This window comes from Bos javanicus, chromosome 8 (genome assembly GCF_032452875.1).
Source record: "Bos javanicus breed banteng chromosome 8, ARS-OSU_banteng_1.0, whole genome shotgun sequence".
NCBI lineage: Eukaryota > Metazoa > Chordata > Mammalia > Artiodactyla > Bovidae > Bos > Bos javanicus.
Window position 1 is genome coordinate 85,263,370 of NC_083875.1, and position 27,659 is coordinate 85,291,028.

Consider the following 27,659-nt stretch of genomic DNA (forward strand, 5'->3'; position numbering starts at 1 on the left):
GTATATATCTACCACATCGTCTTCTTTTTTTTTCTTGGCCACACCATGGGGAGTGTGGGATTTTAGTTCCCCAAGCAGGGATTGAACCCATGCCCCCTACAGTGGAAGCATGGAATCCTAACCACTGGACTGCTAGGGAATTCCTCTGTACCACATATTCTATATCCATCTGTCTGTGATGGATGCTTAAGTTGCTTCCATGTCCTGGCTATTGTAAATAGTGCTGCAATTAACATTGGGGTGCCATGTGTCTTTTTAAATTGTGGTTTTCTCAGAGTATATGCCCAGTAGTGCGATTGCTGAGTCATCTGGTAGTTCTATTTTCGTTTTTTTTAAGGAACCTCCATACTGCTCTCCATAGTGGTATTATCAGTTACATTTCCAGTGCAAGAGGTTTCCCTTTTCTCCATACCCTCTCAAGCATTTATTGTTTGTAGATTTTTGATGAAGGCCATTCTGACAAGTGTGAGGGGATACCTCATTGTGGTTTTGACCTGCACTTCTCTAAAAATTAGTGATGTTGACCATCTTTTCATATGCCTCTTGACCATCTGTATGTTTTCTTTGGAGGAAAGTCTATTTAGGTCTTCCACCAGTTTTTTGATTGGGCTGTTTCTTTATGTTGAGCTGTGTGAGCTATTTGTATATTTTAGAGATTAATCACTTGTCAGTTGCTTCGTTTACAAATATTTTCTCCCATTCTGGGGGTTGTTTTTTTGTCTTGTTTATGGTTTCCTTTGCTTTGCAAAAGCTTTTAAGTTTAATTAGGTCCTATTTGTCTATTTTTGTTTTTATTTTCATTAGTAAAGGAAGTGAGTCAAAAAGGGTGTTGCTGTGATTTATGTCAAAGAGTGTTCTTCCTGTATTTTCCTCTAAGAGTTTTATAGTATCCAGTCTTAAGTTTAGGTCTTTATCTATGTTGAGTTTATTTTTGTGTATAGGGAGTGTTCTAATTTCATCCATTTATATGTAGCTGTCCAGTTTTCCCAGCACCACTTATTGAAGAGACTGTCTTTTCTCCATTGTATATTCTTGCCTCTTTTGTCATAGATTAGGTGACCATGGGTGTGTGGGTTTATCTCTGGGCTTTCTGTCCTGTTTCATTGATCTGCATTTCCGTTTTTGTGTCAGTACCATACTGTCTTGATGACTGGAGCTCTGTCGTATAGTTTGAAGTCAGGGAGCCTGATTTCTTCGGCTCTGTTTCTCTTAAGATTGCTTGGCTCTTTGGGTCTTTTGTATTTCCATATAAGTTGTAAAATTTTCTGTTCTAATTCTGTGAAAAATGCCATTGGTAATTTGATAGGGATTGCATTGAATCTATAGATCGCTTTGGGTGGTAGAGTCGTTTTCACAATACTGATTCTTCTAACCCAGGAGTGTGGTATCTCTCTCCATTTGTTTGTGTCATCTTTGATGTCTTTCATCAGTGTCATATACTGATGTGCACTCAGTTTCTGAGTACAGGTCTTTTGCCTCCTTAGGTAAGTTTATTCTTAGATATTTTATTCTTTTTGTTGCAATGGTAAATGGGAGTTTCCTTGATGTTTCTTTCTCAACTTTTGTTGTCAGAGTATATTAATGCAAGAGGTTTCTGCACATCAATTTTGTATCCTGCAACTTTACCAAATGCACTGATTAGCTAAAGTAGTTTTCTACTGACATCTTTAGGATTTTCTGTGTATAGTATCGTGTCATTTACACACAGTGCCAGTTTTACATCTTCTCTTCCAGTTTGAATTCTTTTTATTTCTTTTTCTTCATAGCTAGGACTTCCAAAACTATGTGTTTTGTTGCATATATATATATATATATTATATATATATATATACATATAATAAACTATGTGTCTCTGTTGAATAATAGTGGTGAGAGTGGACATTCTTATTCAATCTGTTTCTGATGTTAGAGGAAATGCTTTTAGTTTTTCACCACTGAGAATATTTGCCGTTGGTTTGTCATATACGGCCTTTATTATGTTGAGGTAGCTTCCTGCTATGCCCATTTTCTGGAGAGATTTTATCATGAATGGATATTGAATTTTGTTAAAAGCTTTTTCTGTCTCTATTGAAATGATCATATGGTTTTTATTCTTTAATTTGTTGATATGGGTTTTTGTGCTGATTGGTTTATGTGTATTGAAGAACCCTGGGATAAATCCCACTTGATTATAGTGTATGATCCTTTTTGTGTGTTCTTGGATGCTGTTTGCTAGTATTTTGTTGAAAATTTTTGCCTTTATGTTCATTAGTGATATTTGTCTGTAATTTTCTTGTTTTGTGCTTTTTTTGTCTGGTTTTGGTATCAGGGTGATGGTGGCCTTGTAGGATGAGCTTGGCAGTGTTCCTTCCTGTGCAGTTTTTTGAAAGAGTTTGAGAAGGGTGGGTGTTAGATCTTCTCTAAATGTTTGATAGACTTTGCTTGTGAAGCCATCTGGCCCTGGATTTTGTTTGTCAGAAGATTTTTAATTGGAGTTTTAATTTCATTACTTGTAATTGATCTGTTTAAAACAATTTTCTATTTCTTCTTGATTCAGTCTTGGGAGATTGTACCTTTCTAAGAATTTGCCCATTTCTTCCAGGTTGTCTGTTTTATTGGCCTATAGTTGCTTGTATAGTCTCTTATAGAGAAGGAAATCGGAGAAGACAATGGCACCCCACTCCAGGACTCTTGCCTGGAACATCCCATGGACAGAGGAGCCTGGTAGGCTGCAGTCCATGGGGTCGCTAAGAGTCGGACATGACTGAGTGACTTCACTTTCACTTTTCACTTTCATGCATTGGAGAAGGAAATGGCAACCCACTCCAGTGTTCTTGCCTGGAGAATCCCAGGGATGGGGGAGCCTGGTGGGCTGCTGTCTATGTGGTCGCACAGAGTCGGACACGACTGAAGCGACTTAGCAGCAGCAGCAGAGAAGGAAATGGCAATCCACTCCAGTATTCTTGCCGGGAGAATCCCATGGACAGAGGAGCCTGGCAGGCTACAGTCCATGGGGTCACAAGAGTTGGATATGACTTAGCGACTAAACCATCACCATAGTCTCTTATGATCGTTTGTATTTCTGTGGTATTAATTGTAATTTCTCCTTTTTCATTTCTAGTTTTATTGACTTGAATCCTCTCCCTTTGTTTTCTTGATGAAACTGGCTAACAATTTATCAGTTTTGTTTCTTTTCAAAGAACCGGCTTTTAGTGTCATTGATTTTTGCTATTATTTCATTCCTTTGTATTTCATTTATTTCTCTTTGATTTTTATGATTTCTTTCCTTCTACTAACTTTGGGTTTTGTTTGTTCTTTTTTCTGTAGTTGCTTTAGGTATAAGGTTGTTAATTTGATATTTTTTTTGTTTCTTGAGATAGGATTGAATTATTATAAACTTTCCTCTTAAAACTGCTTTTGCTGCATCCCATAGATTTTGGGTTGTCATGTATTTGTTGTCATTTATTTCTAGGTATTTTTACAATTTTCTCTTTGATTTCTTCAGTGATCTCTTAGTTACTTAGTAGCATATTCTTTAGCCTGCATGTGTTTGTGCTTTTTACAGCTGTTTTTCTATCATTGATTTCTAATCTCATAGCATTGCAGCTGGAAAAGGTGCTTAATATGATTTTAATTTTCTTAAATTTACTGAGACTTGATTTATGACCTAAGATGTGATCTACCCTGAAGAATTTTCTGTGTGCGTTTGAGAAGAATGTGTATTCTGTTGCTTTTGGGTGGAATATCCTCTGAGTATCAGTTAAGTCTGTCTGGTCTGTTGTGTCATTTAAAGTTTGTGTTTCCTAGTTTATTTTCTGTCTAGATGATCTGTCCATTGGTATAAGTGGGATGTCAAATCCCCCCACTATAATTGTAATCCTGTTGATTTCTCCTTTTACTGCTGTTAACAGTTGCCGTATGTTTTGACGCGCACCTGTGTTGGGTGCATAAGTATTTACCGTTGTTATAGCTTCTTCTTGGATTGATCCCTTCATCATTATGTAGTGTTCTTCCTTGTCTGTTGTAATAGTCTTTATTTTATTTTAAAGTCTACTTTATCTAATTGCTATTCCAGCTTTCTTCTGATACCCATTTGCTATAGAATACCTCCTTCCATGCCCTCGCTTTCAGTCTGTACGTGTCTCTAGGCCTGAAGTGGGTCACTTGTAGACAGCATGTATACAGGTCTTGTTTTTGTATTCATTTAGCCAGTCTTTTGGTTGGAGCATTTAATCATTTACATTTAAGAGAATTATTGATATGTATATTCCTACTGCCATTCTCTAATTATTTTGGGTTTGTTTTTATAGGTCTTTCTCTTCCCTTGTGTTTCCTAGAGAAATTCCTTTAGCATTTGTCATAAAGCTGGTTTGGAAGTGCTGAATTCTCTTAGCTTTTGCTTGTCTATAATGCTTTTGATTTTTCCATCAAATCTGAACCAGATCCTTGCTAGCTAGAATAATCTTATTTGTAGGTTTTTCCCTTTCATCATTTTAAATGTATCTTGCCACTCCCTTCTGGCCTACACAGTTTCTGCTGCAAAATCAGCTGATAACCGCCTTTTGGGGATTCCCTTGTGTGTTATTTTTTGCTGTTCCCTTGCTGCTTTTAATATTTTCTTTGAATTCAATTTTTGTTAGTTTGATTAATATGTGTCTCAGTGTGATTCTCATTGGGTTTGTCTCCTTGAGTAGGGAAGTCTCTGTGCTTCCTGGACTTAGGTGGCTATTTCCTTTCTCATGTTGAGGAGGTTTTCAACCAATCTCTTCAAATATTTTCTCAGACCCTTTCTCTTTTCTTCTTCTGAGACCTTTATAATTCGAATGTTGTGTTCAGTAATGTTCCAGAGGTCTGTGAGACTGTCCTCATTTCTTCTCATTCTTTTTTCTTTATTCTGCTCCTCAGTAATTATTTCCAGCATTTGATCTTCCAGCTTACTTATTCATTCTTCTCAGTTATTTTGCATTGATTTCTTCCAGTGTATTTTTCATTTCAGTTGCTGTGTTGCTCATCACTGTGTATTCTTTAGTTCTTCTGGGTCCTTGTTAAACATTTCTTGTATTTTCTTGATCCACGCCTCCATTCTATTTCCAAGATTTTGGATCATCTTTATTACCATTCTGCTGAATTCTTTTTCAGGTTGGTTGCCAAGGTTTTTACCTTGCTCCTTCGTCTGTAACATATTCTTTTTTGTCATCCCATTGTTTTTGATGGGCAGGGCTGTGTTCCTGTCTTGCTGGTTGTTTGACCTGATTAGTTCAACACTGGAGTTTGCAGACAGTTGAGTGGAGCTGTGAGTTGTTGCTGAGATGAGGACCTCTGGGAGACCTCACACTGACTAATTTCCCTGTGACCTGCAGTTCTCTGTTAATTCAGCAGTTTGGACTTTGCACTACCACCACAGGAGCTCAGGCCCAACCCCTGGCCTGGGAACTAAGGCCCAGTAAGCCTTAAAGTGCAGCAAAAAGAAAAAGAAAGCAAGCAACAAGCAGAAAAGAACAGAACAGTACCAAACTATAAAGTGAGGTAAAATTAGGAAAGTAAAAATTATATTTAGCGAAATAACTCTAAAAATTAAACAAGAAGACAAAATAAAACAGAACGATAACAGCAAAAAAAAAAAAAAGGCAAAAGGAAGAAAATAAAGCAATTTAAAAATTAATTAGAAAAAAAATAAAAATAAAAGATAAAGACATAAAAATAGGACTTCCCTGGTGGTCCAGTGGCTAAGACTCTGTGCTCCCATTGCAGGGAGCCTGAGTTCGATCCCTGATTGGGGAACTAGATCCCATATGTCACAACTAAAAACTCTACTTGCCTCAAGGAAGGTCAAAGATCTCGCTCTCTCATGACACAGCTAAGACCTAGCACAGCCAAATAAATAAATAAAAATAAGTAATTATTGAGAAAAAATAAATAAAATATTCTCCATGCCTCCTCTTCCTGTGTTCTTCCTTCTACTGTAAGCTACAGCCTACCCCTGCCTCCCCAGTGGACCCTCCAAGACCTCCAGATAGGTCTCTGGACCTGCTTTGTCATATCTACATGTGTTGCTCACTAGCATCTGTTCCTGAAGCTGGCCCGGAGCACAAATGCCATGTAGGCCAGCTGGGGCGTAGGCCTCCACTGGTGTGCCCATAGGGGCTGGCATAGCCAGGGAAGAGGCCCTGGAGGTGGGTGGCGTCCGGCTTGCCTGTACCTACATGGCCAGAGGAAGCCCTGTCAGGGGCGGGACTTGGGCTGCCAGTACTGTGTGGCTGGAAGAGGCCTTCGTGGGTGTGAGGGCTCAGGACTGGGATCCACACAGCTGGAAGAGGCGTGGGGGCTGGACTCAGGCCCAAGATGCAGGCGTCTAGAAGAGGCCGGTGGTAGGTGGGCCAGGTGGTCTTAGGCCTGAGATCTGTGCAGCTAGAGGGGGCCCCAGTGGGTGGTGGGGCTTTCAGGCCCAGGACCCCCACAGACTCACCGGGGCTGAGTGGGCAGAGGAGTCGCTGGCTGTGTTCCCCTCTGATTCCCAGCCTCCCAAAGGTCCCTCCCTGTCCTTGTTGATCCCTTGGTGGGGAGTGGGCTCCTCTGAGTGCGGAAACCTTCCCTCTCCTCCAGACACCCTCAGTGGTGCCTGTCTGGTCCCACTGCCACTCTTCTCTCCCTCCCTCCCACGTCCTACCTGGTTACTCAGGGATTCCTCCCGCCCCTTAGGTGTCCGGGGTCCCGCACCAGAGCCTTGTCAGTGCCCTAGTTCTGAGCAGATGCAAACTCTACGTCTTCCTACTCTGCCGTCTTGATGCTGCCCCTCAGAGGTGTTTTTAGGGAAAAAGCACATGAGTATTACAGTGTGGGGTTTGGAGGTGTCTCTGATTCCCAGAGACCTTTTTGCTGAGCTTCTTGAGCAGGGAGAAGCTAATTTGAAATCGATGAGATATCAGGGTCTGATGTTCCATATGTTGGAGAACCATGAACAGTTGTGCTGGCTTTATGAATCAGAGGCCTGTCCTGCTCTCTGTGGGTAAAGAGGGGAAGGACTTGGAACTGGATCAGATTTCCCTCAACCCCAGATGTCTAAGTCCTTTCTTCCTGCTGTGCTGTGTGTTAAGAGCCGAGAGAGCGGCCTGGCAGAGTCCTGGCCCCGGCTCCCTGGAAGGCCTCTGCCTGAGGCTGTGCCAAGTGTCCCTCTCAGTCTGTGTGTGTTTCTCTCTAGGACCGGAAGCTCACCAAACTGGAGAGGCAGCGGTTCAAGGAAGAGGCTGAGATGCTGAAGGGCCTGCAGCACCCCAACATTGTGCGCTTCTATGACTTCTGGGAGTCCAGTGCCAGGGGGAAGCGGTGCATCGTGCTGGTGACTGAACTGATGACCTCGGGGACACTGAAGACGTGAGCATGCTACCCACCCAGCCAGTTGGGGCCTTGGGGTGGGCTTGGCCTGGGGCTCAAGAGTTGCAATGGCTGAGGCCCCGGGCCCTGCTTGGGGTGGTCCTGGCTGGTGTGGCCAACAGCCCTTTCTCAGAAGTGCCCCTGTTTGGGGAATAAATACACAGCCCTCAGCAACTGGGGGCCCCTTCCCCACATGAGCCGTGGATGAGCCACACCCCCACCTGCAGGTATCTGAAGCGATTCAAGGTGATGAAGCCCAAGGTTCTACGTAGCTGGTGCCGGCAGATCCTGAAGGGCCTGCTGTTCCTGCACACCAGGACGCCCCCCATCATCCACCGGGACCTCAAGTGTGACAACATCTTTATCACTGGGCCCACAGGGTCTGTGAAGATTGGCGACTTGGGCCTGGCCACCCTCAAGAGAGCATCCTTTGCTAAAAGCGTGATAGGTGAGCCCATCTTGTCTCTTCATGCCCCTGTGCTTCAGGGCACCTCCCCAGCCCCCCGGGATCACCATCCTGCAAGTGCTAGCTCTGCTGCCTGTGCCCCCTATGCCTGGCTGCAGCCCTGGATGCCCTGTGTGTGAGTCCCTTAGCTGTGTCCCTTGGGTGCCGAGGCTGACTGGCACCCAAGGGCCTGTGGACACTAAGGGTACTTGGGTGCGGGAAAGAGATCTGGAGGACAGAAGAATGTGGGGACTTCGTGGTCATTGAGGCTGGAGCTGCCTTCAGTGGACTGAGCAGGGGGAGGGTGCCCCAGACCCCAAGACCCACAGAGGGAACCTTTGTGGTAGTTTGGGGTATGGAGTGAGCATGAGGGGTGTAGGGGCTCAGGGATTTCATGTGGATGGCAGTTTGCTGGCTATTAGCCTCTGCATTTCTTATCCTCCTCAGAGAAGCTCCTCTGTGGCTGTGGCTGTTGTGAGGACATGGTCTGCAGTTCATGCCAGCCCCATGTGGGGTCATGCTTTGGTCCTGCACACAGCAGGCACTGTATGTCCACCAGAGCCCTTCCTGGGTTTTGTAAAGAATGTGCTTGGAGGGGCTGTGGGGCAGCCATTTATAGGGTTCAGGATGTCGGAAAGTGCCGGTGAGCTGCAGGGTCAGGTGGCTGTAGGGTATGGCTCTGGAAGTTTGGATCAGATAAGATTGGGAGAGGCTCTCCTCCATGCCATGATGTGACAGCTTCTTCCCACATAAGCAAGATGAGAGGGTGATTAGGGCTTGACAAGTTCATGGTTTTGTTGTATGGTTGGAGACAGAACTTGACTTGTTTGTGGAAAATGGAACTGCTGGGAATCTGGAAACTTCTCTGGCAGGCTAGTGGTTTTGGAATGTGACAACATCTGGGACAAGGAGCCACCCGGTGTCCTGTGGATGTGAGGCCTCTGGCCTCTGGCTGAATAGGGGAGCTGAGTGGTGACGCGAGGGTTGACTCAGGCCTCAGTTCCCTATCTGTGAAATGGGTGGAGCAGGTGAGGGCCTGGCTTGGGACCCAGGGGTTTGGGGGATACACCACCAAGCCTCTGAGCTGCTAGAGGTGTCCAGGCAGTCTTTGCAGATTTGGCCTTGGAAGTTAGGGCTGCTTTGACAGCTCTTTTTCCTCTTGGAAATGGACTTTCCAGTTGCTGAGTGATGTGGTGGGGTGAGATGAAGCCTGCGTGTTTCTGGAGGCACAGTGAGCCCCACACAGCGTCTGGCTCCACAGGGCTCCCTGATCACCCCACCTTTTGCTCAGCTGGAGCCCTTGAAGCTCCATGCTCATTGTAAATGGAGGCTGGTCAGCACATCTAAACAGGTGGGCAGCAGGGCCCTGTCCCCAGCAAGGGGCCTCAGCTGAGTGGGGGTCTGTGGTCAGGTGAAGGACCCCCTAGGCCTGTGAATGAGGCTTTTCCCTCCCTGCTGTGTCCAGGGTACCTATGGGGGCCTTTGATACTGTGTACCCATTCTGGGTGCAGCCGTCAGAGAGGTGTTGTGCAGATAAGACGTGGTTTGAGATATCTGGCGGTGGCAGCCTCCCAGAGGCTCCCCATGAGCCTTGTGGGGTTTGCCCCTGAGGGCCGCTGGGATCTGATGCTGTCATGGTGTGCTCTCACTGCGTTTGCATTGGCCGGGCCCCGAGTGGGTGGAGGTGAGGTCGGCGCAGTCCTTCCTGCAGGTGTTCACAGCCATGGAGGCTGGGACTTGGGGGACGCAGAGCTGTGGGGCTTAGGAGGTGCGCCCAGAGGTCCCTGGACACATGTGTATATGGGTGCCAGCATACAGACATTCTTCTTAACATTTAGATTTAAACAGCTGTGTTGTAAGCAAAGAGAAAAAAATTCGGTGTCCGTGGCCCTCGCACAATTGCAAAATTGGCATCACCCACCATCCCACCTTGGAGCTGGGCCCCCCACACCCACTGTCCACTGTACTCCCACAAAGTCAGAACATCTTGGGTCCTTGGGGTATTTCTTGCAAAGCAGAATTTCTGGTTCCCAAGGATCTCAGAAGAGACTGAGCTGAGTGATCAGGAGTCCTGAACAGGTACGTCGGGTCCTCTCTGAGTCGGCTTTGCTCCCAGCTGCTTGCCAGCAGCCCTGAGGCTCCTCTCTCTTATCCTTGTAGATGGACATGGCCAAATGCCAAAATTTTCAGTATTATCATATGGTTCAAAACCCCAAAAGGATGAAAAATTGCCAGTGCAAGGTCCCTTGAACTCCAGTTCTCACTCTATTCATCATTATTTCTGATGGAATCTTCAAGAATTCTTTATGCATGTGTGTAACTCAACATAGATTCTTGTGTTTTCCATTTTTTACCCAAACTGTTAACTTTTTTTTTGGTAAATATATAATACATCTTAAGTTGAAATTATGGGTAAAGGAGAAAAAATTAAAATCACCCTTAATCTGCCTGCATGCCAGATACCCCCAAACCTCATGCTTTTTAACACACTAGTTTGTACTGTTTTACATCTGCTTTTTTTTTAAAAAAACTGGAACATTTTGAGAATCTTCCAAGGTCAACAAAGATGGAGAAGTTGAAATTAAAAGCAGTCTTATTGAAATTGATGGCCCCATTTCTTTGCATTTAGCTTGACAGATGCTCAGTTGGGCCTTTTTTAAAAAAAATAAATAAAAAGTTTGTGATTTTGAAAGCAAATATTTGTTACAGAAAAATTACAAACACCAGACTAAAGGAAAAAGCCATAAGCCCACCTTCTAGATGAGTCATTTTTGTCTGTACTTATTGTTTTATATGGATGGTCAGCATGCATGTACAGTCATATATTTTGCTTATTTTACTCAGCCTATGTGAGTCTATCGTGTCCTTAAAAATTCAGAGTAAGCTTGGTTTTAAAATCTCTTGTGCTTAGAATGGATGGGCAGTTCTCACCATAACACGTTGCTGGTACCTGCCAGATGATTGGCGCCTGCCCAGCTGTCCCCAGGCAGCCATCTTTAGTGAAGAGAATCACTGTGCTGACTGATGCTCTGCTTGACTAGGGACATGGGGGCCTTTCTAGGCTTTTACAATTTACGAAGGTCTGTGGTGACCCCAAGTTTTTGTCTGCTCTGGGTTATCTGGGCCTGTAGCCAGGAGGGATATGCTCAGACTTTTGCCTCCTCAAAGAGAGGCATCTCCATCATTTCTGGCACAGACCCTGTCTTCTGGGAAGCAATGGGTCTCCCAGCTCTGTGATCAGGGGATGGCGCTATAAACTGATTCACCATAGAATTGGGAGGGTACGGGGAGGGCGGATTTGGGGAAACTTCTATCAGTAAAGCAGAATCCTGTTTGAATCCTGGATTCTAGAACCAGTGGCAAGGAGCATGGGGGCAGGGCCCATGCTGGCTTGTGGATGGGGGAGGAGGTGTGGGACTCTGAGAGAGGCCCAGGGGGCTCCGGGGCCCAGTGACCACTGACCCTGCGTCTTCTGCTCCCGGGTGCAGGTACCCCCGAGTTCATGGCACCAGAGATGTACGAGGAGCACTACGATGAGTCCGTGGACGTGTACGCCTTCGGGATGTGCATGTTGGAGATGGCCACCTCGGAGTACCCCTACTCAGAGTGCCAGAATGCTGCCCAGATCTACAGGAAGGTCACCTGTGTGAGTCCACCGGCCACTGTGATGGGCTGGCTGTGTGTCCCACGTTGAGCTCTGTGTGCGTTGTAAAATCCTCACAGGAGCCATCTGAGGAAGGGAAGGAAGCCGTTTTACAGATGGAGAATTAGAGGACGAGTAGGGGGTCTCCTAGCTTTCCTGGAGTAGCAGCAGTTGTAACGTGAGCTGTGGGTGGACCCTGGAGCCTCCACTGGGGCCTCAGGCAGCGCTGCGGGCTGGAGCACCAAAGGGGCCTCTCCAGGAGGCCCAGGCCGCCTGTGCATAGAGACCCTCCTCTGTGCCACCTGGAGGCTGCTGGCCCTCCCGTCTTCTGGCACGTCCCTAGACTTTGATCAGATGGTTTCAGCTCTGAAAACACCATCCTGTTCTCCCCCTGTGGCTGTCCTGCTGCGTGGGGAATGCAGCAGGAGCATCCAGCCCAGGGCCGCTGGGGCTCTGCCTTTTCTGGGCCCTGGTGCCTCACTGTCCATCTGTACCTGCAGGTACCAGGGCCCACCACCCGAGTGCTGGCTGCCTCGCCCCAACCCCAGCCCCCACCTCCCTGCAGCCTCCTCACTTCTGCAGAAGCATGAGGCGCCATGGCTCTTGGAACCCCAGAGCACCTGCCCTTATCCCGCCGTCTACTTTGAGCCCTCCCCGCAGGTCACAGCTTGTTTCTGTCCTTTAATTCTTCATTTTCAGTTATCTATCAGCCATTTTTTTCACTCTAAGCGCCTCCTGTGTGCTGCTGAGGGTGCAAGTATGAAGAGAGAATCCTTGGTTAGAGGCGCTAGTGGGTGTGGGCCAGATACCCGCAGAGGTGTGCAGCTCCCCAGAGGTGCTGACCAGAGAGGTGACCCATCGGCCATGGGCAGGTCCTCCAGGGGGACAGGGAGGGACTCAAGGGAGATTAGGGCTTCATTGCCAGGCCTTGGAGGAGCGCTGGGCCCAGGGTGCAGATGGAGCTGCTGCTGACCTTGGTCCTGGTTGTGTGTGTGGATGGGGTGGTGGTCCCTCTGCTGGGCTTGGGGAGACAGGGACTGAGTCTCCTGGGCACATACTCCTTAGCCACCTGGTTCTTTCAGCAGCACCTCTGCCCCCCATTTAGGCCCTGGGAAACAGGACACTGGTCAGGGTCCCAAGGCTCCTACGTGGACCCATGTTGTTTTGAGTAAAGCAAGGCCCTACCTACCCTGCCTCCTTGAGGAAATCTGATGAAAGGTGCATTCCCTGATCCTTGGTGTTTCCTCCATTTGCCATGACAGCCTCGTGCTCTGGGTCCTCTGGGCCCTCACGCCATACCCACACACTGGTCCGGCCTCCAGCATCTGCTCCAGTCCTTGGAGGGTGTTGGTTCCCTTTGTTCTCAGCTGCCCCAACTCTGTGCTTCTGAGCCCAGAGATGTGAACCCCTTCAACCTTGTTCTGGCACATTCTGCCACAGCCTTCCAGAGATTTAAATGATGCTGTATGTGCACCCTTACCAGTATTTATAGTTTCTCAGACCACTGGTTCCCACCCTTGTTAGGACTGTGGCCTTTCTTTCTGGCATAATTAAATTTCTTTTTCTGTTGGCTTCAGTGGAGTAACATGGGGGTCTCATGTTCAAGGAGGACCCCTTGCCCACTTTTAAAGCCAAGGGCTGTGTCTGTTACTGCACAAACTCCCATACATGTCAGACACAGCATGACCCATTGGTTATGGCCAGCTGTCCTAGGCAGGAGTTTGCTGGGCACTTTGGGGCTTCACCTGTACTCCCAGGGTGCACCTTCCCTCTCCCCCATCCCTCTCTGTGGGAAAATGTATGCTTTAAAAAAAAAAAAAAAGCCAGGACGAGACCTTTGAAGACAGTCTTTTTGAAGGAGGAAAAACATGATGGTTGAGCCCTCACTGTGTTCCAAGTCTTCAAAAGCCAGGATCCCCTCCACCCAAACCCCTCCCTGGGTAGATTGCAAATAAGCCCTGCCATCCAGCCCCTGCTTCTCTTGGAATCCCATCTGCTTGTGGGATCGGAACCCTGCTCCCCGCCATGCCTCTGGCTGCACACCCCTGGTACCCGCTGGCTTTCTGGTCCGCTTTAGTACGTGGCCACCTCCTGCTCCTGCTGCCTGAAAGTCGTCTGATCTGGCCGCCGGCTGTGGGCCTTCCTGGTGCAGATGCTTGTCTGCAACCCCCTCCAGCCACTAGGCCTTGGAAGTCAGCCCCGCCTGTGACCACAGTGTGGCCAGAGTCTCTGGTGGCCCTTGGCCAGCAACAGTGACCACAGAGTTACTTCTGCATCCTCCGGGGAGGTATGGTAAGAAAGGCCAGCACTTTAGGGTTCCTTGTCCAGCCTCTGAGACCCTCTGGGCAGCTGGCCTGGGAGGTCCTGCCTGGCTGGTGTGTGGCCTTGGGTAGGTGTGCCTTCCCCCACACCCACCTCCTCTGTGCAGTAAGAGTGCAAATGCTCCCTTGTGCGGAGCTGGATTGGGCAGAGCGAGCATCCTTCATGTCTGTTCCGAGTTTCCCCTGAGTCTTTCTCATCCTCAGACCTCACTACTCCCAGTAACCCTTCAGTTGGGCCTTAGAATGAAATGATGCCCCTGCTCTCCAACCCCAAACAAGCTTCTTGCACTTCCCATTTTCTCTTCTACTGGGGTGAGTGTGAAGTGAGCAAGAAACAGATCCTAATTCGATGTCAGGTGACTCTGCTCATGTCATCTTCAGGGCATCAAGCCAGCCAGCTTTGAGAAAGTGCACGATCCTGAAATCAAGGAGATTATTGGGGAGTGTATCTGCAAAAACAAGGAGGAAAGGTGAGTTCCCAGGCAGCGCTGGATCTGGGCTGTTGCTCTGCCTGAAATCACATCCCAAGAGAAGGCGAGAGTTCAGAGACAGGCCACTTCAGGCCACAGGCATACTGGGTCCCAACAAGCCCACTGGGCAGTTGGAGGGCAGCCCCTGCCTGACTTCTGCTGCCTGGAACACGCTCCCTGGCTCAGGGTACTGTCCTAGAGTCCCCATCCCCTTAACTGGCTGCTTCTTGCCCACCCAGCCTGGAGTGTGGGGGCTACTGGGGCCTCATTCTGCCCTTGTTGCTTTTTTTCTGTGTTGTCCCTGGCAAGCCTATCCGTCCCCCTGGTCTGGAGGACACCCCCATGCCAGGGTTCCCATCGAGCCTCATCCTGCCCCGCTCTCTCAACTCCAGGCTATGTCTTTCATGCACCTGTTGTCTGACCCATTTCAAAGTCCCACATTCAAGTTAGAGCCCTCCAGATGCCCCCAGACCAGCTCCCTCCTCAGATCAAGGCCCTTCCTTCCTCAGCTGGGTATGTGTTCTGAGCCTTCCTCCTTCCTTCCTTCTTTCCCCCCGCCACCCCGTCTTTCCTCTTTCCCTCCCTCTCCCTCCTCTTTGCTCCTTCCTCCCTCTGTCTCTCCTTTGTTTTCTCCCTCCTTACTCTCTCTTCCCTACTCCTTCTTACCTTCCTTCCTTCCCTCCCATCAACCCTCTATTCCTCCTCCTTCCTCCCATCTCCCTCCCCCCGCTTCCTCCTCCCCTGCCCTCTTATCCTGCCCATTCCCCACCTTCCCCATTCCTCCGTGTCTCCCCTTAATACCTCTTCCTCATGGCAACCCACTCTAGTATTCTTGCCTGAAGAATCCCAGGGACAGAGGAGCCTGGAGGGCTGCTGTCCATAGGGTCGCACAGAGTCAGACTTGACTGAAGCGACTTAGCAGCAGCAGCAGCAGCACCCCCTCATATCCCCTCTCTGTCCTTGCACAGCCAGCTCATGCCTCTTCCCTCATGTTACTGTGCCCAACACTGACCACTGTCCTTTCTGTCATCTTTCGTGTAGGGGCCTGTCCTGATCTCTCAGACCTGTCCTGATCTCCTGAGTCTTCTCTTTTGCCCCCTGCACATTATCATGTTTTGTTCCTTAAAGAGAAAATACTAAAAAACTGTGAACTATAGCTCACTTCAGAAAAGTACAGAAACCACCTCCCAGACCAGGACAGAGCTCCCAGGGACTGTGCCCTCTGTGTCCCTAGGGGCCCTAACTTCTGGGCTTCCCCAGGGTCCCCACAGGCATTTGTCAGCCTGTGTGAGGGTTGTTCACCCTACTCTCCCCTTTTCATGCATGGAGCTATCCAGGTGGCATGGTTCCACTGCCTGTGGGATGTGTTGCCCTCAGTACAATCGGTGATGGGCCACTGGATCTCAAAGCCCACGGTGACCACAGACAGGAAGCTGGGAGGAAGCCAGGCCCTGGACAGCACTGGGATCTGTTTGTGCCAGAGATCAGAAACTGGGCAAGCATTTAGGGATGTGGATTTGGGCAGCAGAGTGGTTAGCAGGGCAGCACGCCACCCTACCCCTGCTTCCTGTCCTTGGGAACCTCCAAAATTATCCCTGCCTCTTGGAGGCCAGGGTCCCTCGGGTAGAGAACTGGGGAGTTTGGGGCTTGCCTTGTCCAGGTCCAGTTCAGTTTCACCTGGATCCACGGATCCTATGAGAGCTCCCCAGCATCTCAGCAGGCTTTGTCTGGACAATGCAGAGCCTGATTTACAAATTCTTTTCTGAATTACCCACATCTCCTAATAATGGAGGTTTCTTTTATAATGAGAGAAAAAAAAGGTCTTATGTAGGATGTAGTTAGATGTGTTCAAGTAGCAGATTTTTCCTCTTCCCCTGAGAGTTAGGGAATGCAGGGGTACTGTTTTGGGCTGCCCTCGGGGGCAGAAATGCCCAGTGAGTGGTATGGTCAGAGGACTTTCCAGGGGGAGCTGGACAGGTACAGGGCCCTCTCAGCTAGTGTGCCTATGCCCGGCCTGACAGCTGCCTCCTTCCCAGGTATGAGATCAAGGACCTGCTCAGCCACGCCTTCTTCGCGGAGGACACAGGTGTGAGGGTGGAGCTGGCCGAGGAGGACCATGGCAGGAAGTCTGCCATTGCCCTGCGGCTCTGGGTTGAGGACCCTAAGAAACTGAAGGGCAAGCCCAAGGACAGCGGGGCCATAGAGTTCACCTTCGACCTGGAGAGGGAGACGCCAGAAGACGTGGCACAGGAAATGGTAATGTGTGCTTGCTTCTTGGCAAATCTGGGTGCGTGCCTTGCAAGTGTGTGGTTTCCACAAGATTAGAATGACGTCAGCAAAGGAGCATGGTCCCTCAGTGGGTGTGCAGTTTTGGGAACAAGGATCCCCATTTGTTGAGTGCAGCTATGAAGGACAACGCAGGTCAGAATCACAGTGCTGCACAGTAGGATATCACCTTGGAAATGGTGCAGTGAGAGGATATCGTGGACCAGTGCAGAGATGTCCCTGGGGACTTTCGCATGTTAGGAAGAGCCCTGTTTTGACCAGATTCTTGCTAACTTTGTGCAGATGTAGGCCTTTGAGTTTTGATCTTTATTTCACTTTGTTTCTGAGGGGCACTGTGGTCTGAAGAGCCTGGCGAGTGTAGAAGTATAGAGATGCTTCATATCACAGGGGGAAAGAAGAGAAATAAATTAGACACTAACTTTTACTAGAAAATCTGAGCAAAAGTAAAAATCTACATGCTTATTGCAGTAGAGTGAGTACTTGGCTGCACCTGTCATAACCACAGAAGTGCAGGTCCTTTTTTTTCTCTTTTTTAAAAAATAATGTCATTGAAAATAGCACATCTTTCAGAAATGCAGTAAGTCACAAAGGTATGGCTGATGTTTTCTTTACAAGTGGATTCCCTGAACCCCAGTAGGTTTTTTTTTTTAATCAATAAAATGTATTTTTAAAAATAGAAATATAGTTGATTTACAATGTTCAGGTATACAGCGAAGTGATTCAGTTATATATGTTTATGTATTTTTATGTATATGTGTATATATATTCTTTTTTAGATTTTTTAATATAGGTTTTTACAACATATTAAATATACTTTTCTGTGCTATATAGTAGGTCCTATTGTTTACCTGTTTTGTGTATAGTAGTGTGTATCTGTTAATCCCAAACTCCTAATTTATCCGTCCCCTCCATTACTCTTTGGTGACTGCAAATTTGTTTTCTGTGTCTGTGAGTCTATTTCTGTTTTGTGAATAAATTCATTTGTATCATTTTTTAAGATTCCACATATTAGTGACATTATATGATATTTATATCTGTCTTTACTTCACTTAGAATGATAATCTCTCGGTCCGTCTATGTTGCTGCAATTGACATCATGTCATTCTTTTTTTATGACTGAGTAATATTCCCTGGTGGCTCAGTTGGTAAAGAATCCACCTGTAGTACAGGAGACCCCAGTTTGATTCCTGGGTTGGGATGAATCTCTGGAGAAAGGAAAGGCTACCCACTCCAATTCCAATGACTGTATAGTCCATGGGGTCACAAAGAGTTGGACATGACTGAGTGACTTTCACCTTCACTTCAGTATTCCTTTATGTATACAGTATCACATCTTCTTTGTCCATTCACCTGTCCATGGACATTTAGGTTGTTTCCATGTCTTGGCTATTGTAAGTAGTGCGCTGTGAACACTGGGGCGCATGTATTTTTTTCAAAATAGAGTTTTTGTCTTTTCTAGTTATATACCTAGGAGTGGGATTGCTGGATCATATTGTAACTCTATTTCTTAAGCAACCTCCATACTGTTCTCCAAACTTGCTGCATCAATTTACATTCCCCCCAACAGTGTAGGAGGGTTCCCTTTTCTTCACATTCTTGCCAACATTTGTTATTTGTAGACTTTTGAAGATGACCATTCTGACAAGTGTGAGGGGATACCTCATTGTAGTTTTGATTTGCCATTCTTGAATAATTAGCCATCTTTCCTGTACCTGCTAGCCATCTGTATGTCTTCTTTGGACAGGTGTCAGTTAGGTCTTCTGCGCATTTTTTTGATTGGGCTTTATATATATATATATATATATATATTTATATATATATAAATATATACATATATCAGTTCAGTTCAGGCACTCAGTCGTGTCCAACTCTTTATGACTTCATGGACTGCAGCACGCCAGGCTTCCCTGTCCATCACCAACTCTCGGAGTTTACTCAAACTCACATCCATTGAGTCGATGATGCCATCCAACCATCTCATCCTCTGTCGTCCCCTTCTCCTCCTGCCTTCAATCTTTCCTAGCATCAGGGTCTTTTTCAGTGAGTCAGTTCTTCACATCAGGTGGCGAAAGTATTGAAGTTTCAGCTTCAGCATCAGTCCTTCCAGTGAAAATTTGGCTTTATATATATATATATATATTTATATAATTTCCAAAACATGCAAACAGTTCACATAGCTTCCCCCTCTCTCTCTCTCTGTCTCTCTCTCTCTCTATATATATATAGAGAGAGAACATATATATATATACTGTTCTGGTGTTAAGAGGAGGGGAGGCAGGCCGAGGGCTGGACAGCCCTGCTTGGTTGGAGATGAGGTAGGTCCCTGGACGGCCTTGAGGGCTGGTGTCTGTCAACGTGCAGGCACCTCAGAAAGCACAGGTGATGAACAGCATTCTCATTCCCCTGTGAACACTACATAGCGGTGGTATGAGAATGGCAGGGGACATAGATTCACGTGGTGGCATGTCCTGGAGGCACCTGGGACCCAGACAGCTGGAGCCATCTGTGTCTCAGCTACGCCAGGTACGTCCTGCAGCTCTGGCTCCATTCTTCGTTTGTTCCAGACACTCTTCAGTTATAGGACGGCGGTGCCCAAACGTGGCCTGGACCCCTTCCTAGGACCTTCCCATATACTAGAACATATATATATATATATATGTTCTAGTTATATATATATATATATATATATATATATAGAGAGAGAGAGAGAGAGAGAGAGAGGGAGGGAGGGAGACCGGGAAGCTATATCAACTGTTTGCATATTTTGGAAATTAATCTGTTTTCAGTTGCATCATTTGCAAATGTTTTACTTCATTCTGGAGGTTTTTTTTTGTTTTGTTTATAGTTTCCTTTGCTATGCAAAGACTTTTATTTAAAAATTTTTTTATTATTATTATTTTTTTTTTTTACTTTACAATATTGTATTGATTTTGCCATACATCAACATGCATCCGCCACGGGTGTACACGTGTTCCCCATCCTGAACCCCCTCCCACTTCCCTCCCCATACCATCCCTCTGGGTCATCCCAGTGCACCATCCCCGAGCTTCCTGTATCCTGCATCAAAGACTTTTAAACTTAATTAGGTCCTGTTTATTTTTGCCTTTGTTTTCATTATTCTAGAAGACAGATCCAAAAAAATATTACTGCAATTTTTTGTCAAAGAGAGTTCTTCCTGTATTTTCCTCTAATTTTATAGTATCTAGTCTTACACTGAAGTCTTCAATTCATTTTGAGTTTATTTTTGTATGTGATGTTAGAGGATGTTCTAATTTCATCCTTTTACATGTAGCTGTCCAGTTTTCCTAGTACCACATATTGTCTTTTGTCCAATGTATATTCCTGCCTCTTTGGCGGGTAGATTAATTGACCATAAGTGTATGGGTTTATTTGGGGGCTTTCTGTCTTATTCCAATGGTCTATATTTCTGTTTTCATGCCAGTACCATACTATTTTGATAATTGTAGCTTTGTAGTATAGTCACAAGTCAGGGAGAATGATTCCTCTAACTGTTCTTCTTTCTGAAGATTATTTTGGCTATTTGGGGTCTTTTGTGGTTCCATACAAATTGTAAAAATTATTTTGTTCTAGTTCTAGTTTGTGTTGTTCTATTTTGTTCAGTGTTAATAAGGCCACTGGTAATTTGGTAGGGAAGGACCCTGGTATGGCCCTGGAAGGTGGGCTACAAGAGGTAGAGGGGAGACTGCCTGCACAGGCTCTTGTGGGCAGCATATCTTTGGCACCAGCCTGTGCTGACCACTGTACCATGGAACTCTGGTCAGATGAGGAAGCTGAGGCTGGCCATGCCATGTAAGGTGTGGGAGTCATAAACCAAGGGGACCTTGGGGGACTGGGCACATGTCAGGTGAGGGGTCCGTGGAGCTTGGTTTGGGGGTTGCAGCAGGTTGGTGCATGACAGGAGTGGGAGGTGCATGGCTACCCAGGACCCTGCCCTGCCCTTGACAGCAGCCTGTGCCTCTGCTGGCACGTGTGGAGGGTATGACGTCCTGCTGATGGCATGGTGCCCGTGTCAGGACTCCTTCCCAGCTGCTGGTCACATTCCTGGACTTAGAAACAGACACCTCTGCTATAATCGGATTTAATAGAATTATTTAGCTCCATGGCTTCCCAGAGTATCTTTCTATGACCTTGCATAGTGCTGTTGAATTGCTGCCTATTTGCTGAGAGTTGCTTTAAGTTAATTACCAGCTTATCTATTTTAGTATAGTAGTTTGTTAATCCCTAGACCTAATTTGCCCCTCCCCCTCCCTTTCTCCTTTGGTAACCATAGTTTGTTTTTCATGTCTGTGAGTCTATTCTGTTTTATATATATCAATAGATTAATTATATTTTAGATTCCACATTAAAAAAGTTAAAAAAAAAAAAAAAGAGTTACCAGCCCATCAGTCCTATGAATTCAGGACCTTTTTTTCCCCCATACTGTGACGCTGGTCCCTCCATGTTTTCTGCTGAGGTTTAAAGCATAGACATAAGTAGCGATCAAGGTCATGTGTAGGCTGGTATCCTGTGAGCTGAGATTCATGAGGCTGAGTTGCATTTGGCGAGCATCCTGGAGGGACCGTGGAGATTGGGAGTACCTGGCCTGCAGCTCTAGCTGTCCTGGTGTTAAGAGCAGGGGAGGCAGGCCGGGGGCTGGGACAGCCCTGCTTAGAGATGAGGTAGGTCCTTGGACGGCCTTGAGGGCTGGTGTCTGTCAACGTGCAGGCACCTCAGAAAGCACAGGTGATGAACAGCATTCTCATTCCCCTGTGAACACTACATAGCGGTGGTATGAGAATGGCAGGGGACATAGATTCACGTGGTGGCATGTCCTGGAGGCACCTGGGACCCAGACAGCTGGAGCCATCTGTGTCTCAGCTACGCCAGGTACGTCCTGCAGCTCTGGCTCCATTCTTGGTTTGTTCTGGACACTCTTCAGTTACAGGACCGCGGTGCCCAAACGTGGCCTGGATCCCTTCCCAGGACCTGCCTACCTTCCTGAGAGGACTCATCCCTCGTATGGCTCAACATAGAGAATGCCTATGGCCCCCAGGCCCTTGGGTACATGCCTGTGCCTATAGCTGTGGCCCTGTCTTTACCAAGTCTCTAGCACCTGCCTGGACTCATGGGCAAAAGGTGTCTCTGAGAGTTCACAGCACAGGCCTTGGGCCCGGCTTCTCCCCATTTCCTCTCCTGTGTTTTCTTTAAAAGCACTTTTTCATGGGCACACCCTCCATGCTGTATGGCATCCGTGCAGAGGGCGGCACATCATTGTGTTCAGTTAAGGAATAATAAAAACCATCATATACCCAGCACTCTGTTAAGAAACAGAATGAACCCAGAGCCCTGGATACCTGTGATGAGCTGAACATGGCTGCATTTGCACAGTGGGGTCTTCCTCCTGTGTAAATGCCCCAGTTGTTACTGGTTGCAACTCCTGTCTCCTGGCTGGGCCTTGTAGGTCAGTGCTAGTGCTGCAGCCCTTGGTGAGGGTCTAACTCCCCTTCCTTCCCTTTCCCTCCCCTACCCTCTGCACCCATCTGTAAACACCAGACCTAAAACTGGGGTCTGAGGCTCTCCTCCCTGGGGTCCTTATGGTAGCTGCCTGAGCCTTTCGTGGGCTATCCCTGGAGACAGCCTGAGCTGGGGAGACTTCCAGAGCTCACAGCCTCCTGGCAGCTCTGCTGGGTGGTCACTTGCTGATAGCTTTAACCCAACACAGTTTTAGGACCTGGTCCCCTTTCTGGGCTGCCCTGTTGTTAACGCCTGAGGTTAGCGAGCGTTAAGTTTTGAAGATGATGAGGCTGCCTTCCTGAGGCTACTGGGGGTGGGAGGAGGCCGATGGGATAGCTTTCTCTTCTCCCTCTACTGTCAACTTCCAGCAGGTCCTGTGGGGAGCAGGGGAGGCGGGGGGCGCTGGGGGTGGGTAGAGGATGCAGTGAGGTGGCCCACGTGGATGTGGATCAGAACAAAGACGCCCCCATGGCTGAGAGAAGGGTGAGTTCTTTAGGGACCTGGGCTGGCTTTGATCTGGAAGTGACCCCTTATGTAGACCCCCAAGGGTGGGAGGGGAGGGGGCTTGGAGCCTAGCCCAGGGCTCTTTTGTCAGTGGTACCAGCCCTTCCACCTTCACAGCCTCCAGATAACAGGATGCCCCAGTGTGGCCAAATTCTCTCCTGATTGGGAAAAAGTAGAAGGAACACTTTGGAGAGGATCACTGGGTGGTGACTGTGAAAATGGAGACGTAAGGAAAAATGGGTCATGGGCAGAAAATAGAAATGGAAGGCAGGTGCGTCTGTGGGATGCCTTCTTTTCAGCGGCCTCTGGTCAGGTTGGCCATGCGGGTAGCACTGAGGGTGGGCGCGGAACCTTCTCGGCCTCTTCAGCGAGTCCCGGCTGTGGGCACAGCCCTGCTTGCACCTCCGCCGTCCTGGGCTGAGCCTGGTGGGAGCCTCAGGGTGGACGTCTGCACAGTTCATTCTGTCCAATGGAGTTGTCTTCTGACAGGAGTCTTTTGAAGTAATCACAAACTTAGAGGGAAGTGGCAAATGCAGGACAGGTCTGTTCCAGATGACTTTAGTTAGTGTTTGTCGCTCAGTTGTGCCCGACTCTTTGCGACCCCATGGACTGCAGCCCATCAGGCTCCTCTGTGAGATTTTCCAGGCAAGGATACTGGAGTGGGTTGCCATTTCCTTCTCCAGGGGATCTTCCCAATCCAGGGATCGAACCCGGGTCTCCTGCACTGCAGGTAGATTCTTTACCGTCTGAGCACCCTGAATATATTCGTGTCTGTTTCCCACACATGGGGACTTTGCTCACAGCTGCCTCAGCTGTCAGAATCCCAAGAGCAGCCCTGCCCACCAAGGGTCTGGAGCTGTCCAGTGATGCCTCATGGCAAGAGTGGCTTCACGGGAGAGTGATCCACAGGAGGGAAAGAAATAAAGGGAGAAACAGACTGAGAGAGAGAGAGAGAGAGACAGAGGCAGAGAGACAGATGGAGAAAGAGAAAGACGGACACAGAGACAGAGCGGCACAGAGAGACAGAGGCTGAGAGGGCTGAGAGGCAGAGAGACAAGCTGCATGTATGTGGCAGTCCACTGTGTAACCTCATATTGGCAGCAAACCGAGCACTTCTGCCCCCACAGATCAGTTTTGTTTCTCCTGTGTGCGTTTGTGGACATGTCCTTCAAACCATCATGGTGTCACTTTATTTTAGTGCTCAGAGTGCCCCAGATTCAGCCAGTAGGAGGCCTTGGACGCTGGGTTCCGTGTTGTCCTGCTGTCTGTCGTCTTCCCAGCATGTCCTCGATTTCAGGCACAGTGAGATGTCCGACTCCCCCGCCCTTTCCCCGCAAGCCTGAACCTGCCGTCTCATGGGGAGCCCTGCACTGTCACGGCAGCCGGGCTCCACTTGGCTGTCGTTGCCCCCAGCCCACTCCGTGGGTGGTTCAGAAGCAGGCACTACACCGTGTGTTGTATGTGCTCACATCTACATCTGGTGTGTTTGTGTCTATTGTACTTTGAAAACTGTGAGTTCACACCATTCCCACCCAGCGCCACAGGCTCTGTTTTTTTGTTTTCTCTTTTCACGTGGGGAATCCCACAGTGATGGGGAGGAGCCTGGCTGCCGCTGTTTCCTGGTTTTGCCACAGGTGTTCTCAGAGGGCACCGTGATGTTTCCTTGAGATTGTTGACTCCTTTACAGATGCTCTCAAATGCTCTGTTGGGTGAACTGGGTTCAGAGTTTTGCTAGGCATGGGTACACACCTTCTTGGTCTCTTGTTACTAAATGTACCTCTTTTCTCCAGCCTCCGTGGTTTCTCGGAGAGTGCCCAGGATGACACTGAGGACAGTGTCGGCTGAGGCTCCTTGTACCTGTCCCTGAGCACACAGATGCAACCCGGACCTCCTTCCTGCCCTTGGCCAGCCTGAGGGAGGGGCTCCAGGAAAGCCCTGGGGCCCAGCCGGTGGGAGTCTGCCCTGTGTTCTGGCCCTGCCAGAGGCAGATTGGGATCGCCCTTCCCCTCACACACCTGGCCCGTGGTTACGAGCATCGGCTGTGTTGCCACAGACCCAGGAGCTGGATTATTGTAGGTTTAGATGGTCAGTCTCCCCGTGGAACTACAGTCAGTGGTGGGAGGACGTTCACTTCCGGGATGAGGAGAGTGTCCATGACAGGGATGATTGGTAAACGTGGTTATGAGGGTGAGGGACCCTGGGAGGGGACCTAGGGCAGAGACTCCTCAGGCAGGAGGTAGCCGTGCAGATGGCAGGGTCCCCTGGAAGTGGGGTGTGCAGCTGGAGCTGGTCCCAGTAATGACATGGAGATTTCCTTTGCAGATTGAGTCAGGATTTTTCCATGAGAGTGACGTGAAGATTGTGGCCAAGTCCATCCGTGACCGTGTGGCATTGATCCAGTGGCGGCGAAAGAGGATCTGGCCAGCGCTGCAGCCCCAGGAGCAGCGGGACCTCGGCAGCCCTGACAAGGCCAGGGGCCCACCCACGCCCCTGCAGGTCCAGGTGACCTACCACTCACAGGCTGGGCTGCCAGAGTCCGAGGAGCCCGAGGCCGACCAGCACCTCCTCACCCCTGCGCTGCCGGCCAGCGCCACCTCCCTGGCCTGTGAGTGCTGCCTCTCCAGGCGCCCCCTCCCCCTGCACCACCCGTCCCTCTAACCCACCTGTGGGTATGAATGATCGGTGTGGGCAAGCATTTCTCCAGGGAGGAATTCCCCTGGGGGGCATCCCCATGTGGCAAAGAGATCTGTGACCAGAGGCTCCCTGAAGTCTGGCTTCCCAGGGCAGACTCAGAACTGAGCCATTGGGGCTGGAGCTGACTCAGTTCAGCTACTTATCCCCTCTGGAGGCTCTCAGCCCAGCCTCACAGGGCACCTGAGGGCCATACCTCCACCCTGGATTCCCTGACCGGTGGAGGCATCGGAGCTGCGTGCTGTGGTTCTGAGGCTGCCAGTGGCTACAGCCTCCAGTCGTGCTGTGGTCTTGGTTATGAGTTTTCCTGCTTGGATTATCCGTCCCCAAGGTTACCTCCCTTCTTGTGCCCTTTAGTGTTTCCCAGGGAATGTCACCGATGGATTGGTGAGAATTACTTTATACCTGGCTTCATCTCAGACCACTGGAAGGGAGAATCCAGTGTCGTCTTTAAGTCTGAGTAGAAATTCTGCCTTTACCCTCAGTATCTTCAAAATTCAGCTGTGAGCCATGGATGGAGGATGTAGCCTTTTCTGTCTGTTCTGTGAATAAGCATGGAGAGCTGAGCCGCCCTTCCAGGTCACTATTTTAGGTGTTTTTGTGTGGAAAGACCAAAATAGTCTGTTTATTTAATAGTTACATCCTTTCTTTATCAGTAGAATAGCTAAACGTTCTTCAAAGTAGGCTGTTTAAATTCAAACCAGCTGCTGGCCATCACTTTAAGACAAGTTGCCAACTGTCTACTTGTCTCCTCCCTGCTCAAGTTTGCTTTGGAGGATAGAGTTGTTACATCATTACTACATTTTCTGATAAACCAAAAAATTAATTCACAAGTATAAACTTTTTGTAGGAAAAAGCTTTCCACACCTGGCATACCACTACATACTTTGAGAACATAATTTTTGGTTGGACAATTTTTAGGACAGGAATTAAGAAATCTTCTTTTGTTAAACTTTGCAGGGATACAGTCTGGGACCTAGAATAGGCTGTGCTGTGGTAAGATGTCATGATACAGGCTTGTCCTGCTGCACAGACATGAATCGACAGATGAGTTTATAGTGGATGTTGTGTCTGCACACGGATCCGCTTCCTGACTAAGAATGAAGAATGTGCTTCATGTCATGGCCGTAGTTTTCAAAAACATCTTTACCCATTTATTGTATTGGGTTGGCCTAAAGGTTTGCTTGGGTTTTTCCAAGACATCGCACAGAAAAGCCCAAAGTTTATGGCCAACCCAATCTTTTTTTTTAAAGTAGATAATATAGTCACATTGTATACAATTTAGAAAATCCAAGAGGATATACAGTACAAGCCAGTTAATTTTCTTCCCTGGAGGTCACTGATGTTAAATGTCTTTTAACTTTCACTTCCAGAGATTACACCTTCCAGACAGCCTCTGGACACACGCACGTGGAGCGTGCACACGCACCGTGTCTCCCTGTAATCCACAGTCCAGCGTCCTGCGCATGCTCTTCTGCACCTTGCTCTGGGTCAGAGCAGAAAGCCTGTGCTCAGCTGTCCCTCTGGCCGCAGTGCCTGTGGTCGGCTGGACCACTCTGGCTTCATAAAGATCAACTAGTGGGGACACCAAGCAGCACACACACCACTGTAGAGGACCTGGTCTTAGGTAGCAAGATGGGCACACAGGCTTTCATATATCAGAAGGTGCAGCGAGTATCAGATAACTTCCCACTGTGCGTTCTGTAAGCTACCCACCACAGTCCAGATCAAGCTCAAGCCAGCGTCAGTGACTGTGAGAATACAAGTTTTCAATAGCTTAGAAATGATTTTTTAAAGTAATTTTTATTATACAAATAAACACATTCACTTAGAAATGTAAAATGTCACTTATATGGTTAAAATCACCCTACTTGAAATTGGTCGCGTTCACTCTCGTGCACTTTCTCTGTCTCATCTTTCTTTCATGGCCCACACTCCCCATTTAGCATATGCACACACCTGGCCTCTGTTTCTGTCTCTCTCTCTCTCTCTAAGTAACGATGACTGCTGGCCTCCTCATCAGAAATCAGAGCCACGTGTTGCATTGGTTTTTCACAATCAAACCTCACCATTCGTAAGTCTTCCTGGGTCAAAATAAGTTCTGCTCAGCTCTCGGGAAAAATTATTTTGTTGTAAAGCCAACAAGCGTTCTCTTTACTTTATTTGTTTAAGGTGAAAATTGAAAGTTAAAACCCACACCGAAAGGCGTCCTGTAGAAGTAGCTTGGTGTTCATGGATGGCAAATCCTAATGTTTACGTAGCTTTTGGAATCCAGAGGCAGTAAAACAAAAACGCCACTTCAAACGGGTTTCTGCTCTTCATTCTTGCCTGGCACGACCATGCAGGTGCCCTCTCCTCCCAGGTGTGTCTTGGTGAGACCAGCCTGTGGGCCATGGCGGTCCTGTCTGTGCCACCTTGTACAGGCAGCTCCACCC

The 27,659-nt window shown here is 48.0% G+C and overlaps 1 protein-coding gene across 7 annotated transcripts in view; it reads left to right on the forward strand.

Annotated features, from left to right (window-relative positions):
• WNK2 (WNK lysine deficient protein kinase 2) overlaps window positions 1-27,659 on the forward strand; it is a 147,319-nt gene that overhangs the window by 37,542 nt on the left and 82,118 nt on the right. For all 7 annotated transcript variants that reach the window (XM_061426226.1, XM_061426227.1, XM_061426228.1 and 4 more), the window contains exons 3-8: window positions 7,178-7,350; window positions 7,578-7,798; window positions 11,284-11,441; window positions 14,141-14,229; window positions 16,266-16,485; window positions 24,856-25,138. In XM_061426226.1, coding sequence (XP_061282210.1) covers window positions 7,178-7,350; window positions 7,578-7,798; window positions 11,284-11,441; window positions 14,141-14,229; window positions 16,266-16,485; window positions 24,856-25,138 — 1,144 coding nt within the window. The remainder of the gene's footprint in view (window positions 1-7,177; window positions 7,351-7,577; window positions 7,799-11,283; window positions 11,442-14,140; window positions 14,230-16,265; window positions 16,486-24,855; window positions 25,139-27,659) is intronic.